This window comes from Hyperolius riggenbachi, chromosome 1, assembly GCF_040937935.1.
Source record: "Hyperolius riggenbachi isolate aHypRig1 chromosome 1, aHypRig1.pri, whole genome shotgun sequence".
NCBI lineage: Eukaryota > Metazoa > Chordata > Amphibia > Anura > Hyperoliidae > Hyperolius > Hyperolius riggenbachi.
In genome coordinates, this window is record NC_090646.1 from 89,649,815 (window position 1) to 89,669,018 (window position 19,204).

General features: G+C 44.9%; 1 protein-coding gene across 8 annotated transcripts in view; it reads right to left on the minus strand.

The window, feature by feature from the left end:
• The window catches only part of SH3BP2 (SH3 domain binding protein 2), a 156,038-nt gene that overhangs the window by 5,596 nt on the left and 131,238 nt on the right, over positions 1-19,204 (minus strand). For all 8 annotated transcript variants that reach the window (XM_068276555.1, XM_068276546.1, XM_068276524.1 and 5 more), the window contains 8 exons: positions 16,501-16,571; positions 13,926-14,008; positions 10,169-10,231; positions 8,237-9,005; positions 3,898-4,006; positions 2,066-2,121; positions 1,299-1,380; positions 950-1,009 (listed from right to left, as the gene is read on the minus strand). In XM_068276555.1, coding sequence (XP_068132656.1) covers positions 950-1,009; positions 1,299-1,380; positions 2,066-2,121; positions 3,898-4,006; positions 8,237-9,005; positions 10,169-10,231; positions 13,926-14,008; positions 16,501-16,571 — 1,293 coding nt within the window. The remainder of the gene's footprint in view (positions 1-949; positions 1,010-1,298; positions 1,381-2,065; positions 2,122-3,897; positions 4,007-8,236; positions 9,006-10,168; positions 10,232-13,925; positions 14,009-16,500; positions 16,572-19,204) is intronic.

Below are 19,204 nucleotides of genomic sequence, written 5' to 3' on the forward strand. Positions count from 1 at the left end.
TAAAAGTTGGTGAAAAAGTACTTTCATAATAATTTTGAGCATGTTCTCGCTTGCCGGTGGTTTAAGAGGACGATAGTGTACTAATAGCAGAGGTACAGCTATTCATACGCTATTGTTCCGAAGCTCCAAACTCGCCCCAAGCCCACACACATCGCAGCTCTCCTATGCACTGTGCAACAGTAATATAAGGAACCATAAGGGCCTGAGCCCACTGACGCAGTTGTATCCGCTTCTGTCCGCTTTTCAGCATCTGTTACATTGATGTGCAACTGCAAAGCGGACACAACTGCGTCAGTAGGCCGGGACCCTAAACTGTGAGTAAAAGGGGTGTTTCTAGGGACAGGCTGAGAGGAGGGGAGCTGCTACTTCCTCCCCGCCCATAATCAACGCTCTAGTCAGTTGAATATTATTGCAGTGTAACACGGGAACCACAGGACACTGAACATGATTAAAAGAATGTAAAACAACACTGGGTTCAGAGGTACTTTAAAACAGAAGGTATTTGCGATAATATAGTTCTTAGCGAGCAACTGTGGTTTCCCACAATGCATCACTACTGAATATGCAAATGATCTCTTTCTGCCTCTGAAGCCAGGCTTACATCTAGAACCGCTCGTGTATAACTTATACATTTTTCAGAGCCACATTAAAATTGATAAGCTATAGGTTTATTATACACCAGAAGTTTCTGGATGTAAGCCTGGCTTCAGGGGCAAAAAGGGGTTATTTGCATATTCAGGAGTGATGCACCATGGGAAACCACAGTTTCTCACTTAAAGCTGAATTATCGCAAGTACCGTCTGTTTTAAGTAGGCAAATTACACTGAGCGTTGTTTTTTTTGTTGCTAGTAGGAGGGCTTTTCGGTCTATTTTAGTCCCATTTACTTTCCTAGCGGTTCTGGGTCAACCTGAGCTGCTTGGGTATTGTCAGGTTGTAGGTTATACTAACCTTTTCATATATTCTGTAGTTTCTTGTCTTTCCATCCTGTTTATCCCACACCACTATGACCTGCGATGAAAGAGAAGGTCATCATTAATTACACAGCAGATACCTTCACCCGATTATTTATACAATAAATCTGACAAGTCTCATTCAAGGCACTCGTGGCCTTGCGCAGATGTCCCCATCCGCTCACTGAGAGGCGAGCTGTAGTCACACTGGGAACTGACCCTGATGTTTCATCAAATGATTTTCTTTGGCAATCAGGAAACAGGAAATTGCTGTGAAAATACACACTGCATAAAACTGAGAGCGGAATGATAAGAGGTAATGTTTCTGTATGCAGCATCAGCGTTACCTTTCCGGTCTTAGTAGAAGAGTTTCTAATGCAGAAAAGTCCATTCAGGGGGCTTCCTCTGGCATCCGCAGCTTTGAACATTCTGAAAAGAGAAGAAACCCACAATGAACACATTGATCTCCGGCTTAACAGGGGACAAGAGTATCCTCTCATCTGCCTGCTGTGCAGAAATATGGTCAGAGCAGCTGCAGAAGGAAACTTAGCTACAAATGAATAGAGGTTGGGGATAGGATGGGATGCTTAACTGATTCAGGAACACAGAATATTTGGCTGCTGGCAATTTTAGATTTTTTTTATTAATTGTTTTGTTATTTAATTTTGATTAAAATCGTCCTTTTTTAAATTTATGGATCCCCCTCAGCATCAGCCCTAGAGAGCCGATCGCTCTCTGAGCCTCTCCAGGGGACAGCCGAGTGTTACGGCTGTCCTGTCCCTAGTACAGCATTGCCGTAGATCGCAGCGCTGTACAATGTAAATAGATGGCGGTTTCGCCGTCTAACAGTCTGCTAGCGGCAATCGCCGCTTGTAGATGCAAGCGGGGATGCGCGCCAATGGGCCTCCAAAACCCCGCCCCAGGACTTGACGCCTTTTGGCGTTATGCGGTCCTGGGACTGCCACCTTCCTGACGCCTATTGGCGTTAGGAGGTCGGGAAGGGGTTAAACAGTATCAACAGAAAACCGACATACTATACAACTGACTTAACAAAACATATACCTGAACAGTGTTTCTATACAATTTATACAAAATGTAATGAAACAACACTTACTTTTCCACATCACCAGAATCACATGTATCCACATAGACGGAAGCAGGCAAAGGAACCTTAAAAAGAAACCAGACCTATTAGGACTTGTGACTATATTTATTAAAGAGACTCTGTATCGAAAAAAAAGGGCCCCTGGGGGGTACTTACCTTGGGAGGGGGAAGCCTCTGCATCCGATTGAGGCTTCCCCCGTCCTCCTCTGACCCGCGGTGGTCTCGCTGGGCCCCTCCAACACCACAGCCGACAATTTACCAGGCTGTGGCGTAATAGCAGTAGCGCCTGCGATATTTACCCTCAGCACAGGCGCAGTAGCGGCTCTCGGCTCGGATCAGGCGGAAATAGCCAATCCTAGTCGGATCCACTCTACTCTGCAGGCGACTTGCGCTTGCACAGTAGAGCAGATCCAACTGGGATTGGCCATTTACGCCTGATCTCGAACCGAGAGCCACTACTGTGCCTGCGCTGGAGCCGGGAAGGTAAATATTTACATGGCCACCGTTCGGAGCGGCCCAGCGAGACCACCATGGGATGGAGAAGGGGGAAGCCTCAGTAGGATCCAGAGTCTTCCCCCTCCCAAGGTAAGTACCCCCCAGTGGCCCTTTTTTTCAATACAGGATTTCTTTAAGTCTAGTGGTTCTCCCTTTCCTATACAGTCCCCTGGTGTTTAGTGGTCCTCCCTCCCTTATACAGTTCCCTGGTGTATAGTGCCCCCCTCCCTTTCCTATACTGTTCCCTGGTGTAAAGTGGCCCCTCCCTACCCTATACAGTTCCCTGGTGTATAGTGCCCTCCTCCCTTCCCTATACAGTTCCCTGGTGTCTAATGCTTTCCCCCATCCCTCTCCCATATGACTTCTCTGGTGATCTAGGGCTTAACCTTCAATATGGCTTCCCTGGTGGTCTAGAGTGGGCCAAACATAATGCAAAAAGGGGAAGACACTTGTGGGCAAAGCTTGATGGCTCTGCAGGGCAGAGTTGGCCCGCCGGCCACAGTTTGACATGTATATATTAGAGGCTAGGATCAGTAGGACTGCCAGGCAACTGGTATTGTTAAAAAATAAATATGTCAGCCTCCCTATCCCATATATTCAGGTTCCCTTTAAGGGCAGCTGAGGTGCTCTCCATAGGCAGCAGGAAGACGCTCCCTATCAGAGAAGTCTAGTCCTCAATCTATAAATAGTGCTACAAGTGCTCCCTAGCTGTGAAATAAAGGGAATTATCTAGAATTATCTAGATGAATGTTGTGATCACTAAGGGCTTGATTCACTAACTGTTAGCAAGGCTGTCAGCACAGCTTTTTGCGCGTTTTAGCGTGAAAAAACAATTATTGCGAGCAAAAATTCATGTTCGCGCGTTAACGCGAATTTTTCGTGCGTTAACATTTGCACGATAATGCGAATGTATTGCGCGAACGTGACCGTTAACGCGTGAAAAATTTGTGTCAATGCGCGCACGCAAATTTTTACATGCGATAACCGTTATCATGTGAAATTTCACTCTTCACAGCGTGCTAACACTAAGCACCATTTTGTGAATCAAGTCCCAAGTGTTACAGTGTAGCACTCACCAGTGGCATAACAACAATTCATGCCCCCCCCTCAGCAAACTTTTATGGTGCCCCCATGTTCACAAACTTTCCCTTGCCTCCACTCTTTGCCCTTCACAGGCTTGGGGACCATCAAATCTTTATGACAAGTGTAGCCACAAAAACACTTGATCTGAAGTATAGTCCCCTGTATAAGAGGGAAGGGAGGTTAGCAGTTGGGGGCCCCCCACCTCCCTGGGCCCCCTGCCATCGCATGTGCTTCTCCCCTTTAGTTACGCCCCTGGCACTTACCTTTTCATAGTCGTCATCACTGTCGCTTTCGTCAACCTCAACAACTTTTGATCTGATTGGAGATTCCACTGTTTTGTCTATGAAGCTCTGACCATCCGGGGGCAGTCGCCTGGAAAACGGACCATAAATCAGTTGTTCAATAAGAGCTTCCGCATCTCTTTTGTAAATGTAAATCTATACTATTTCTGCTGCATTTTATAATACTGACATGTCACTATTAGCATCCTCTATAATAAAACCCCCGTGTCCCTGCGTCACGCTGTCCCTGTGTAGCTGGGTCCGTGCTTTTTGCTACTGCGCATCTGCGCAGCACGGACCCAGCCTCACAGAGCCAGGAGGATGGGGCCAGGGAGCCGGGCGGGCGTGTGAGCTGGCGGCCGGGTGTGCAGCGGATGTTCTCGAGCGCACATGTGCGGCGGCTGCGCGCGCATGCGCAGTAACAGGTGGCGGCGAGAAAACATAGACCTAGAGCCTGTTTTTAAATGTGATTGGGTCTGCTAGTAATGTTATAAGCTGATACTTAAAAAGGTTGAGGAGAGTGGTCCATTTACATACAAACAATCGTTGGATTGTGGGACTACTGTATTTAGTTCACAGAAGATTTAGGGCATCACTGCTGAGGGGCCTTAAAGTGACACTGAAGTGAATAAAAACTTATAATATAATGAATTGTATGTGTAGTACAGCTAAAGGTAGCCATAGACCTTACCAGCGGCGTAGCTGAGGAGCTCTGGGCTCCAGTGCAAGTTTTACATGGCCCCCACCCCAAGCAATCTATACATAATAATTGATATGGCGCACCAAAATCTGCCAAGGGCAACTACAGTGTCAGAGGAGCAAGAAGGGGATGGGGAATGGTGTGCTAATGATTACTACTATTCAAAGCATCTATAGAAGTGATTATTACCAGCACAGGACCAATAGAGAGCTAAAACTGCAGTTGAGGGGGTTCCATTGGGGCCCCTCTTGCCCAAGGGCCCCGATGCGGTCACAACCTCTGCACCCCCTATTGCTACGCCACTCGACCTGACGATTATGGGCTCTTATCTCAACTGTCTCTCCCTGTTTTAGCAGAGAAAACTTCAAAGAGTCAGTAGCCTGCAGGGATGAGTTCTGGATCCGATGAAATTCGTAACCCGGCAAAAGACACTCTCATACCCTACAGGCTACAAACAACAGGACTCCCAGACTCTCACACACACTTTCATGTCCAAAAAGCCTCTTGCTAAGCGCTCTGCCATCCAGAGAGGGAGAGATTGGGGTGACCTCACAGGCCCAGTGAATCCTCCCATTCCATATGATTGGTAAATATGAATTTCAATTATACTAAAACCAATTAAGTTATTTGCTTGGATATTCATGGATTCCATATATTGTATAGTCATACCCTAAAACATTGACCTTCCCTGCATTGCAAACTGGGAATATCTGTTTAATTTGGGTTCATTTTTTTCTCTACATTTTTTTATTATATATATTATGATGTCCAAGTGGGTGAATTAATGGGGAGATAAAGATTGGGTGATAACATTCCTTAGAACAAATCAGGTCACTTCTGTTTTCCTTCTTTGTTTTCCAGCTAGATTTTGCTTTAGGATCAAGAGTTTGCAGTCAAGTAAAATGTATGCTATGTTGTGTTTGCATATTAGAGTTCCTTAGACAGGAAAAATCCCTTATCCATTGTTATCCACCTAAATTGTGCATTAAATTACAGTAGACGTCAATCCTCTAACTTAGAGGTTTCCAAGACTATTACATAGAACATATTTGGTCCCTCAAAAGCTAGCCATTATGTATCCTACCTGTCATGATACCTATTTTAGGGGTTGCCCCCTCCCTGGCACTACAATATGTATCATATATGGTGGGACTGCCCGAAGGTTTCCAAGATATGGCCCATATGCAATTCACTTTTTCACCTGAGTTTTCACCTAGGAGATAATTTTTCACCTTCTATTTAAAATAACTTTCCAGTACTTTTCAATTAAAAAAAGTACCGAAATGTAAATGAAAAAGTGATATCAAAATTATTTTTAGTATTTTCTTGCTTTCTGGTGGCTTAAAAAGCATTTTATCGACAAATTTAAAAATACCACCTTGGAGATAACTCAGGTGAAAAAAAAGTGAATTGCATATGGGCCATGGTCTTAAGTTGCCACAACCTGATCTCAAATGTTTTCCACTTCAATTACTAAAGACCCCCAAGAGTTCCTACTGGGTCATAAACCGCCCAATACTTAGGGCCCATTCACACTTAGAACCGCAGAACGCCGGCGATTACCGCCGGCGTTTTGCGGGAGTGATTTTCCCGCGATTAGCGCGGAAAAATCACTGGACACTGCGGCGGTTTTGGAGCGATCGCGATTAGCGTGCTGTGCACGCTAATCACGATCGCTAATCGCGGAACGCTCGTCGCCGGCAAACCGCTGCATGCAGCGCGGTTGCGGTTATCGCTAACCGCAACCGCGGCAGTGAGAACACTGCCACTCGCTACATTGTGTAGCGGTTCTTGCAGAACCGCTAGCGGTTTGCCGTGAGCGGGAATCGCTCGATTCCCGCACAAGTGTGAATGGGCCCTTAAAGAGACACTGAAGCGGAAAAAAAAATATGATATAATGAATTGGTTGTGTACTATGAATAATTACTAGAAGATTAGCAGCAAAGAAAATATTCTCATACTTTTATTTTCAGGTATATAGTGTTTTTTCTAACATTGCATCATTCTATAATATGTGCAGATTACACAACACTCAGCATTTAAAATGAGTCTTTCAGAGCAGTCTGTGAAGTAATGACCTCTCCTCTAGCAGAGGAAAAGTAAATAGTCCAGGAACAGTTGAGTTAATAAAAGTCAGATAACAGCCCTCTCCAGGACTAACTTAGTCGGAGAGCTTAATGGCTTGTTTGCATAGAGATAACCACTGGAGTTTCTCAACTCTTCCTGTACTGGAAACAATTACACTGATGTATCTGATATTAATGTTTTAGTTCTTAGCTGTGCTACACATACAAATCATAATATCATCATTTTTTTTTCGCTTCAGTGTATCTTTAACATGCAAATCATAAGTTAACTTAGCACGTAGTGGTCTCCACCAAACTTTACATTGCCACACAATGGAAGCAACAAAATCTTTATTTCTCAGCAATCTTAACACAAATTGATAAAAAAAATATTGCATTACCGTATCAGCATTACAGTGCAGTAACCTGCGTTATAATGACTTTATAACGCAGGACAATAACTTCCCACTGTGAATGCCCCTTTAATAATTCAATTTGCAATTTTTCTGTCAACTTTATGTATATATAAATAAATACATTATTTTCAAAAATAGTTGTCCTGATTGAGAAATCTCGATCTTGAATTCAGAGTTGGGCATATGATATTTAAAGAGAACCCGAGGTGAATTCTAAGAATGCTATCAGCACACAGAGACTGGGTCTGCATATAATACCTAGCCTCTGTTGCTATACCGTCTCCCCCCCCCCCAGGCCTCCCCTGCGCTCTGCTTGCCCCCCATAAATCAAGCCCCGTGCTAGCGACACACAGCGTGTGGCAGCCGGCTGTTTACCTTTGGCAGTGTCAGTCTTGCCACTTCCCTGCCTGCGTCCTTTCCCTCCAATCAGCAGGGAGAGAAGGGACGCAGGCGGGGAGCAGCGCTATGGAGGAGGCGGGGAGCGGTGAGACTGACACTGCCAAAGGTAAACAGCCGGCTGCGACACGCTGTGTGTCGCTAGCACGGGGCTGGATTTATGTGGGCAAGCAGAGCGCAGGGGGGGCCTGGGGGGGAGCAGTATTGCAACAGAGGCTGGGCGTTATATGCAGACCCAGCCTCTGTGTGCTGATAGCACTGTTAGAACCCACCTCGGGTTCTCTTTAAGACTCCCAAAGTATTTTAACAGAGGATGGCGCTATTCTTTATGCAAGTAAATAAGACACCTATATCTAACCAGGATTGTCTGTATTCCACCTGTAGATCATACAATCAACCGGTATTTCAATCAATAAAAAATGTTTACTTCATATAAAAAATCAATAAAATTTACATACGACTGCGTGCACGCATCAATACATCTAAAATCTGCACATCCACCTATAAGTACATGCGCATATCCACATTCCTCCACAATCACCCAAAGAATTATATACTTAAAGGAATTTGGTTAAAAAGCAATTGGTTAGACAAATGATAGGCTGAAGTTCTTCCAGTCTCTTTAAGACTCCTCCTGTTTAAAGGAGCCTTACATTATTTTTATTACCTTTGGTTACAATTTATGTGACTTTATCAAAATATGTGTAAATAGCCCGACAATGAAAATTGCAATGAATACTTACATTGGAGGTGGAAATCCAGGCTTATCAGAAAGTGATGTCAGTGGTGGTCGCTGTGACCTTGCAGCAACAGCAGGTGGCTTAGTGAGTGATTGCTGTCCAATTGTTCTTGGCTTGCTTGGTGGAATGGGTGGGGCGTGATTGGACTTTATACTTTCAGAGAGGGCTGGAGGTTTTACTGGTGGCAAAGGAGGTGGTGGTGATATCTGGCTAGGTTTGCTTGATATTTTTTCAGTAGACGGTACAGCTGGCTTTTGTGGCACCAATGGTGGAGGGCCATTTTTAAGAATGTTTATCAGTTCTTCCTTCACTGAAGAACTCCCAAACTTGACTTGCTGTACACTGCTGTGCTTTGCTTCTGAAGGTTGATAATTTGCAGGACTTCTTGTTGAGCCAGATGTGGCTGGTGAATCTGATTGGCGGAATGGTGGAAAAGATGGTTGCTTTGTTGCGCTGGAAACAGAGCTTGCAGATTCCCTTCTGGGTGGAGGCGGCAAGGGTTTATCGCCTGGTGGTGGAAGAGGAGGAGGTGGCTTTGGCCCACTCCCTCTGTGAGCTGGAGCAAAGGTAGGGATAGGAGGAGGCATTCTATCTATTTCAAATTTGTAGGGTTGAATGGTGGAATTCCGAGTGGAATCTGAATCAGGCATTTTCGCTGGAGGAATGGGTGACTTTGGTTTTGGAACCTGGTTAGGTATTGAATGTCTTTTTGGGGTGTCTTCCCCTTTTGGTAGTCTTGGAACTGGTGGGGGTGGATAGCTAGGTGCACCATCTAAACAAAGGAGAATTTAAAATTACAAATCAGTAGGGCAATACTCTCAAAAATACATTTGCAAATGATATTATTGTTCAATGATATTGATATAAAAAAAAAAGAAAAGAAAAAACTAGTGAGTGGCAGAAACAGGTAATCTAGCCCACCATGAGCTTAATCCACAAAATTTTTTCTATCTTCATGGGTACTATAACCCCTTTCATACCGGTAGTCTCTGGCCCCTTAAAGAGACTCTGAAGCGTGTCTGAAAGCATGTAATTACTGTAAAGCACTGTAGATAGTGCTATACCGCGGTATCCCCGTGGCAAAACGAGGGGTTTATACCGCCCAAATGCCCTTTGCAAAGTCGGGGGAGCGCTTCCTGATGAGGCTGAGCTTAGCGCTGTAGCTCTGCCTCTTATAGCGCCACTCCCCACTGATCGCCACCTCTCCCCGTCCCTTTCAATCTGCCTTCACAGAGAGGGGCAGGGCAGAGGCGGAGATTGACGCGCATGGAGGCAGAGCTGCAGCTCAAAGCTCTGCCTCCATGAGCAGCTAAAATCCATGACCAAGAAAGTCGTGGATTTTGCAGAGGTGATTTGGGGGTATAAACCCCTCATGTTGCCGCGGGGATGCGGCGGTTTAGCACTATCTATAGTGCTTTATAGTAATTACATGCTTTCAGACTCACTTCAGAGTCTCTTTAAGGGGCCAGAGACTGCTGGTACCACAAAACGATGTTTACCAATGAATCACTGCACATACCCGCTGCTACCTCTTCACGGCAGGCACCTCTCTCTGCCCTCGCTATGACGGCAGAGCTCTGTGCGCTGGTCAATAGCCGCTTTCATTGTCTCCTGGCCCTGTTCATTAAAATCACACTGGCTCACAGTGGCCACGCGGTCAGGAGCCAATGAAAGCACATCCATTTTCTGTCATATAGTAGGTAGGGTGAGTGAACTGTGGTGGGAAGAGAGAGGCGAGATCAGCGGGAGTGGTGGTACTAGTTGAAATTTACGCCCTGTAAGAGCCGTGCAGTCAGCTGCAACTAACACGGTCTGGAAGCAGTTAAGCTGCTGTGTTGTTGCCTTTCATTGTTTATCAACACGTCATGATTTGTAAAAATACACTGTGTGCAGTAAATGTAGGCATTGGTCAATATATGGTTATAATTTAATTACCCTCAATGCCATCTGGTTCTAGATAGTCGTCTTCATCATCGTCTTCATCATTCTGCCAGCTATCTGTTAGGATACAGTAGATAATTAGAAGTAGTAGTTATCTGGTTTCTGGCTCTAGTCATGTGACGTTATTCACTAGTGTGACTGATAATAACAACAATAACAACTAATGCACAGAGGTTGTTGTTCCATGAAGCAACGTGAATCACATGCTTCAGGACGGTAACAATTAGAGGGCAGAAAGAGGCGGCTCCCCTCCCCACATGTCCCCCTCCTCGCACTCCCTGCCTCTCTCTACCTAGATGGGCGGTGCTGCTTCACTAACCTGCTCTCATCGTTCCATCGATGGTATCTCCATCCGCCCATCCAGCGTCCTGTATCCATGGCTACAGCGGTGCCTCATGTGCACAATGCACAAACGAATGTAAATCCAGCATGAACATAGGTGTAGCTAGGGATTATGGGGCACCATAGCAGAATTTTGATGGGGCCATGGGACCTTGACCTCTTGAGCAATGCCACCTGCCCCTACCCGATGGGATATGGGTTGACTGGGCAATGTACATTCCTATGCAAGTCACATTGCAAATAGTCTATGGCCATTGAGGTAAAGTCAGAGGGTAGAGAAATGCTGGAAAATGAATAGTTAAAGAGAGGCGCTTTTTTTTTTTTTAAAAAAATCTCTTTTTATTGGGCAATTAGCTTCAGCATTAAGATCCAAGCTGATTCCCCGCATCCACACGGCTGAATGAGATTTTGCTGCCCGGTAGAGGCACAGCTGTGCACAGTAGCTCTGCCTCTTATCCAGTCTATCTCCACCTCTCCCCGCCCCTCAGTCTTTTTTCACTGAGAGGGGCGGGGAGAGGTGGAGATAGACTGGAGAAGAGGCAGAGCTACTGCGCACAGCTCTGCCTCTACCAGGAAGCAAAATTCTGTGATCACAGAATTTTGCCCCAGGATTTCAGGGGGATAAATACTTCGATCTGCCACAGGGATGTGGCGAATCAGCTTTGATCTTAATTCTGAAGCTATCTGCGCAATAAAAGGAGATTAAAAAAAAGGCTTCAGATTCTCTTTAACACATAATTTGGGCCCCCTATGCTCCAGGGCCCCACAACAATTGCTATGGTAGCTACGGCTCTCTGCTTACCTTAGCTAGCTTTGCTTCATGTCACGGGTGTATTAATCAAAGGGATGCTCATTTGTTCTCATGCAATAATAATTTGAAAGTTAAAATAGACACTGTTTATCTGCTTGTGTTTCTGCTGTATAAAGTCTGATTCATTGCATGATGAAGAGACCAAGAAGTCATCTTAAAGTGACATGCCATATTCTGATGTGTCCTGCTCACCAGAATAGGTCTAAAACTCATACAAATTGTGATTTCTAACCCAGAAATTGATAAGGTGAGGTTGCTTTTCTCCTGTAGCTCCTGCTCCATCTTCCTGTCCTAGGGGAACACGCAATGGGCTTGATTCACAAAGCGGTGCAAACTGTTTAGCATGGGTGTGCTAAACAGTTAGCACGTGAAGTGCTTTTCGCTGACTTTTGCGCGCGCAAAGTGCCGCGATTCGCGCGATCGCGGACTTTCTTTGCAAGGACACTCAAAAGCCTGCCATCCATGGATTCTGTCAGTGTTTTGATCTGTTCACCATCAACATTGCGTGCAGCAGCAACCACAGCCTCCCAGACACTGTTCAGAGAGGTGTACTGTTTTCCTCCTTGTAAATCTCACATTTTATGATGGACCACAGGTTCTCAATGGGGTTCAGATCAGGTGAACAAGGAGGCCATGTCATTAGTTTTTCTTCTTTTATACCCTTTCTTGCCAGCCACGCTGTGGAGTACTTGGACGCGTGTGATGGAGCATTGTCCTGCATGAAAATAAAGTTTTTATTGAAGGATTCAGACTTCTTCCTGTACCACTGCTTGAAGAAGGTGTCTTCCAGAAACTGGCAGTAGGACTGGGAGTTGAGCTTGACTCCATCCTCAACCCGAAAAGGCCCCACAAGCTCATCTTTGATGATACCAGCCCAAACCAGTACTCCACCTCCACCTTGCTGGCGTCTGAGTCGGACTGGAGCTCTCTGCCCTTTACCAATCCAGCCACGGGCCCATCCATCCGGCCCATCAAGACTCACTCTCATTTCATCAGTCCATAAAACCTTAGAAAAATCAGTCTTGAGATATTTCTTGGCCCAGTCTTGACGTTTCAGATTGTGTGTCTTGTTCAGTGGTGGTCGTCTTTCAGCCTTTCTTACCTTGGCCATGTCTCTGAGTATTGCACACCTTGTGCTTTTGGACACTCCAGTGATGTTGCAGCCCTGAAATATGGCCAAACTGGTGGCAAGTGGCATCTTGGCAGCTGCACGCTTGACTTTTCTCAGTTCATGGGCAGTTATTTTGCACCTTGGTTTTTCCACACGCTTCTTGCGACCCTGTTGACTATTTTGAATGAAACGCTTGATTGTTCGATGATCACGCTTCAGAAGCTTTGCAATTTTAAGAGTGCTGCATCCCTTTGCAAGATTTCTGCCAAAGGAAAGGAAGTTGCCTAATAATTATGCACACCTGATATAGGGTGTTGATGTCATTAGACCACACCCCTTCTCATTACAGAGATGCACATCACCTAATATGCTTAATTGGTAGTAGGCTTTCGAGCCTAAACAGCTTGAAGTAAGACAACATGCATAAAGAGGATGATGTGGTCAAAATACTAATTTGCCTAATAATTCTGCACTCCCTGTAATGTAACTTAATGACAGTATCTTTGTTGAAGCTGAAGTTCCTCTTTAAAGATCCAATCCGCCATGGTGGTTGTTATTGCCATTCCCTGCAAAACGTTGTTCGCCTAATCGCACACTCGTACCCACGTCGTGAGATTGCAGAAATTATGACTTGATGATCAAAAAAAAAAATTGCTGGTCATCGGAAGATTTGTACACAAATTCATGACGTTAGTACGAGGCTTATGATATCACACAGCTATGGTTGGAAAATGATTGGAAACTACAAGGGTTGTCTGCAAAGTAACAGCCATTTTCAGTTAATCAATCAACCCGTCACAGCTGGTTGAAATGTGCACTCTATTTGGAGCCTCTTATCCCTGCCAGGGCGTAGATCTCAATCTCCTGTTGCCGCATGCTCCCGTCGCTCTGTAGCCTCTAAACTCAGCTGTCTAAATGATCACAGTGATTACAGAAGAGAAGTGGGAAAAATGGTCTGGTCCTTAAAGGACCACTATCAAAGTTTAACTTTTTTTCTAAACACCTTGAATAGGCAGAAGGGACTTTCTGATGGCTTATAGTGGTAGTAAAAGGGAAAAAAAATCCTTCCCCTTATAAGATCATCTGGAGGTGTTTAAAAAAAAAAGGTAAACTTTGATAATGTTTATTTAAGGAGCAATGCCAGCCAAAAATGGTTATGGAAAAATGTTATTGATTTTATTTTAGACTAACAGTAACTCCTGTTATTTTTCCAAATAATCAATCCCTTTCTTGTAGTAGTATCACACTCCTCACCTATGAGTGGGGAGAATTGGGGAGCCTTTATGTTAATGCTACTGAACAAACAATTACTGGCATTCAGCAGTTATATGAGAAAGAGAAGAGGTTAACCTTCAAGTTAAATTGCACAGGAAGAATACCTTACGTGGCAGAGAAACGCAAACAGCTGTTACTTTCTGGACTACACTTGTTCATAAACATCACACTATATCAAAGGCATAAAGCAGTATATGAATACAAATAATTACCATCTGCAGGGTTGTGCACATAGTTAATAGCAACAGGACGCTCCACTGATCCATAGAAGCTGTCAGAATCCGAGGCCGAATCACTATAAAGGAAAATACATGAATGTTATGGTTTACAGATACCGATAAAGAATAAATAGTGATATATAAAAATAGATCAGAGGTAAACGAGACACCCTTCTATAATCATTTTTATACAATATAATTTGAAAGCTAAGTAGAGAGAACTATAGCCTGGTACACACTTTCAATTATGATTGGCCAATCACTGACCAATTTTATCAACTTCATGTAGTATGAGGATCAACAGATGTTGAATACCGACCAGATTGTGTAGAGAAACCCTCGTACTACATGGAGGTGGTAAAATTGGTCAGTAATTGGCCAATTATAATTGAAAGTGTGTACCAGGCTTAAGTATATAATGGGATTGGAGATTATAGTCTGAAAATTTCTAAGAACATAGATTAGGTTAAAGTGAATGTTTACCTGTTTTAAAAACAAAAAGTCAGATACTCACCTAAGGAGAGGAAAGGCTCGGTCCTAATGAGCCTTCCCTCTCCTCTCCCGGTGCCCGGTCCCGCGCAGGATCCCCCGTGGCAGTATTCGACCAGTTCGGTCAAATACTGCCACTTCCGCATGCCGAAGGGAGCTTTCGGAAGGCTTCGGGAGCACTCGGGCTCCCGATGACGCGGCCGCTCCTTACTACGCATGCGCGAGCGCCCTCTATGACGCGCTCGCGCGTACGTAGTATGGAGCGGCCCGTCTTCGGAAGCCCGAGTGCTCCCGAAGACCTCCGAAGTCCCTGCGGCGGCGGACGCGAACGGGGGAGCCAGCGCAGCACCGAGGGCACCGGGAGAGGAGAGGGAAGGCTCATTAGGACCGAGCCTTCCCTCTCCTTAGGTGAGTATCTAACTTTTTGTTTTTAAAACCGGTACCCATTGGCTTTAAATGCCTGTTCATTCTTGAATGTTTAAAAAAATACCGTAATCCTTCCACCCCTAACACTAGTACAGTTTAGAAATTTAGCAGTTTAGGAAAACAAAAAAGGAAATACTGTAAATACTCGAGTCTAAGTCTAAAAATGTAGGTCTGATTCACTTTATAAAAGTATAGGGGTCGACTTATACACGAGTCACGGGCAACACTGAGTAATGTGTGTACTAATAGTGACATTCCCATTTGCAGCAATTTACCCAGTGATACTTTGAGGAAAGGAAATACCAAGAAAACACAGGTTTGAACATCCTGGCCACAGCAATTAACAAGGAAAAGGGGCAGGGGAAAAAACTAGGCTGCAGCCATTAACTTTGCTGGGTAGACTTATACTTGAGTCAATACAAAATTCCAGCTTAAGAAGGTTGAATATTGGAGTCGACTTATACACGAGGTCGACTCCTATTTTAGTATATACGTTACCTTATTTTATAATAAAAGCTGTCCCCCCAAATGATAATGTTTCCCCCCCCCCCCCATCCTTGTGCATTCAAATCTCTTCTGTTCCAGCTGCTGCGACTGTTCAGCTGCTCTCGGTCTTGTCTGCTTCTTCGCCATGAGCGCCCCATGTGGTTGCCCGTATAGCACGTGGCTTGTGAATGACGTCACACGCACGTGCTTGGCAGCAAACAACACCGGGAGCATCTGGACAGTTGTGCCAGCTGGAGCAGGTGAGACGTGAATGTACAGGCACCAGGGGGGAGGGACATATTTACATTTCGGGGGACAGCGGCCGGGGCTTCCATCGTGATATTACACACCGCTACAACCGCGCTCCCAATTGACCATGTCGGCCCGAGATTTCCCAGCATGCTCAATCGATACATTCAGCCCAAATTCAGTCGGATTGTCGATTGGGCATGCTTATTTTGGCACCGGTCTTCATTCGATCTGATAAAATTATCAAACCGGATGGCTGATCGGGCCGCAAAATCAATAGATGTATGGCCACCTTAAGGCCAGTGGAAGAGGGAAGGCGGGTTATTTGTAGAAAAAAATAAGCTGGATGGGCTTTAACCTCCTGGGCAATAATCCCGAGCTGAGCTCGGGGTAAGCCGCCGCGGAGGATTTCTCAGGCCCTAGTGGGCCGTTTTGCATTTTTTTTTGTTACACGCAGCTAGCACTTTGCTAGCTGCGTGTACACGCCGATCGCCGCCGCTCTGCGCCGATTCGCCGATACCCGCTGCGTTAGAGGGCCCCCCCCAGACCCTGTGCGCAGCCTTGCCAATCACCGCCAGGCAGCGCTAAGGGGTGGATCAGGACTCCCTCCGATGCCATAACGTGGATGACGCCATCCTGATCGTCGCCATGGCGACGGGGGAAGCCAAACAGGAAATCCCGTTCTGAACAGGATTTCCTGTTTGCTCTGATCGCCGGAGGTGATCGGAAGGGGTGGAGGGATGCCGCTGCACAGCGGCTATAGCTACATGATTATAGAAAAAAAAAGTGCTGCGGAGCCCCCTGGCGATATTATTGTATCGCCCAGGAGGTTAAGCCATGAGCTTGGTAATGTTCTGATACCCAGAAGGCAACTCTATGATCATTTTTTCCATATATGTTGTATACAAATGTCACTTACCTCAGGTCTGTGATGGTCTCTTTCTTGTCGTGAAAATGATCTATCTCCCTTCTTAAGGCCAACATCCATTTCTAAAATAGAAGTGATAATTTTAGCAAAATTTAAAAGGAACTTCCACTGTTCTATAAAATGGACATATGTATAGTGGGGTGTTTCATAAGTCTTTTTGCAATTTAATGCTGTTAAAAATTATTTTTTCATTTCAGTCTGTGGATAGTTGAGAATTTCTAATCACATCTCTTTGCAACCTTTGCGTCTGCACTCTCTGAGTACTGTTTCCATGACACTGTCCGGCCACTCTCACTTACCCACTGACTGGTCTAAAGGTGGCCATACACTGGTCGATTTGCCATCAGATCGACCAACAGATAGATCCCTCTCTGATCGAATCTGATCAGAGAGGGACCGTATGGCTGCCTTTACTGCAAACAGATTGTGAATCGATTTCAGCATGAAATCGATTCACCATCTGTGAAGCTGCCGCTGCCGTCCCCCTGCATACATTACCTGATCCGGCCGGCGCAAGTCCCCTGGTCTCCGCTGTCTTCTTCTCCGCGCTCGGCTCCAGCTTCACTGAACTTCCTGCCGGGGGAAGTTTAAACAGTAGAGGGCGCTCTACTGTTTAAACTTCCTGCCGGGACAGGAAGTGAAGCCTGCCGAAACCCGGAGCCTTGCGGAGAAGAAGACAGCGGAGACCAGGGGACTCGTGCCGGCTGAGTAGGTAATGTGTTGCCGCTAGCGTCGGTCGTCGGGCATTCCAATGCCGCTATCGACACATTCCCGACCCGCCGGAGATCGAACAAAATCTTCCGCACAGTGGCTCGACGGGAACGATTGATTTCGGCCAAAATTTATAGTTCTGTCAGCGTTTGTGCAGCGATTTCACAGCAGATTCGATCACAGTGTGATCGAATCTGCTGTATATCGGCGGGAAAATCGTTAGGTGTATTGGCCCGTTTACACTCTTCCTTGCAATATATAAAGAAAAACTGAAAGTTTCCCAACAACAGTGGAAATTCCATTCGATGTTCGATGTCACTTTTTGTGACCTGTGATGGTGTAAGTGCCTCATACACCTACAACTAAAACACAAAACACACTTCTGCTTTTGAGGATTTTCAACAGGTGGGGGTGTTACTTTCTACTGTGCAACTTATTAACATTATTTTGAGACAGCTTTTTTGTTTATTATTAAGCCCCATCTACACCATACAAATTTTTGTCCGATTCGATACGATTCATTGATTCGATTCAATCCGACATGTTCAATCGGGATTCGATTCGGTTCAATTTGCCATTGCAAAACAATGGCAAATTGAATCGAATCGAATCCCGATCAGACATGTCAGAATGAATCGAATCAATGAATCGAATACAAATTTTTGTCTGATTCGATTCATTGATTCGATTCAATCCGACATGTCCGATCGGGATTCGATTCGATTCAATTTGCCATTGTTTTGCAATGGCAAAGTGGATACAATTAAATTGAATCCCGATCGGTTATGTCGGATTGATTCGAATCGAATCAATGAATCAAATCGAATTGGACAAAAAATTGTATGGTGTAGATGGGGCTTTAGGGATGCTTATTCGGATTCAGCGGAATTGAAATCTCCACATTTTCGAACGTAAATCAGCATTCTAATTGATACTCGTAAGTTGGATTTCAGTGGAAATAAGATTTACCGCAACTCTGTAATTTTGGCCCAATCACAGAACTTGGAAGCATTTTGCCCCGAAAGTCGTATTACTGCGGTAATTTTAGACCAATCACAAGACTTGGATACTACCGAGTATTCCTGATTCTTGTGATTGGCATAAAATATCCGTGGTATTCCGACTACCACGGTAAAAGTCTGCATTCTCTGATTGGTGTAATACTTCTGAGTGTTTAGTCAATCAGAGAATGCAAAAAATGACAAAAAAGACTCCTTGGAAATCGGTAATTAGCATTGGCGGAAATCAACATTTCTGCAGAATCGGAAATCAACATTTCTGACCATCCCTATTTATTATGCTGGGCATACACTGTTAGTTTTTTATTATCAATCGAGTTGCTGATGGCTCGATTGATAATATCCGACGAAAAACGAAGCACAGATAAGGAAGTGCCCGCGGGGACGAGCGGGAATTGATCCGGCGCCTGCGGGGACGTGCCGGAATGGAGCCAGTGGTTCGAATCCGGCGCAGAAAACGAGCCGTGTATGCCCGGCATTATACACAAAATGTTGACCATATATACTTTGTTTCTTAGAAATTATGTCTGTCTTTATATTCATTTTATACTATAGACCAGGGGTGCCCATTGTGTAGATTGCAAAGGACTTCTGGTTAGATTGTGTGGGCAGTTAAGAAAGGACGTATCAGCCTGAAACATCATGTGCTCTGTATGAACTCTGCTTGAAAAGCAATAAAGAAAGCTAAGATGCTATAAGCAACATTTGTGACCGTAATGGAGTAATTACGATTTCGCGAAATTTCGCGTAATTAGTGTAATTACGTTTATGGCCGTAAGTACATCATCGTAATGAAGAAGGATTTCGCGAAATTTCGCGTAAGCGTAATTTTCGCATTGCAACGGCTATTACGAAATTAATGCGTATGGTCATGCTCCCGAAGCGGAAAAGTTGACGCATGTATCAATGTTAGGTAGCCGCCGACTTTAAGGGTTAATAGCAAAGCCCCCTTAAATGCTAAGAGC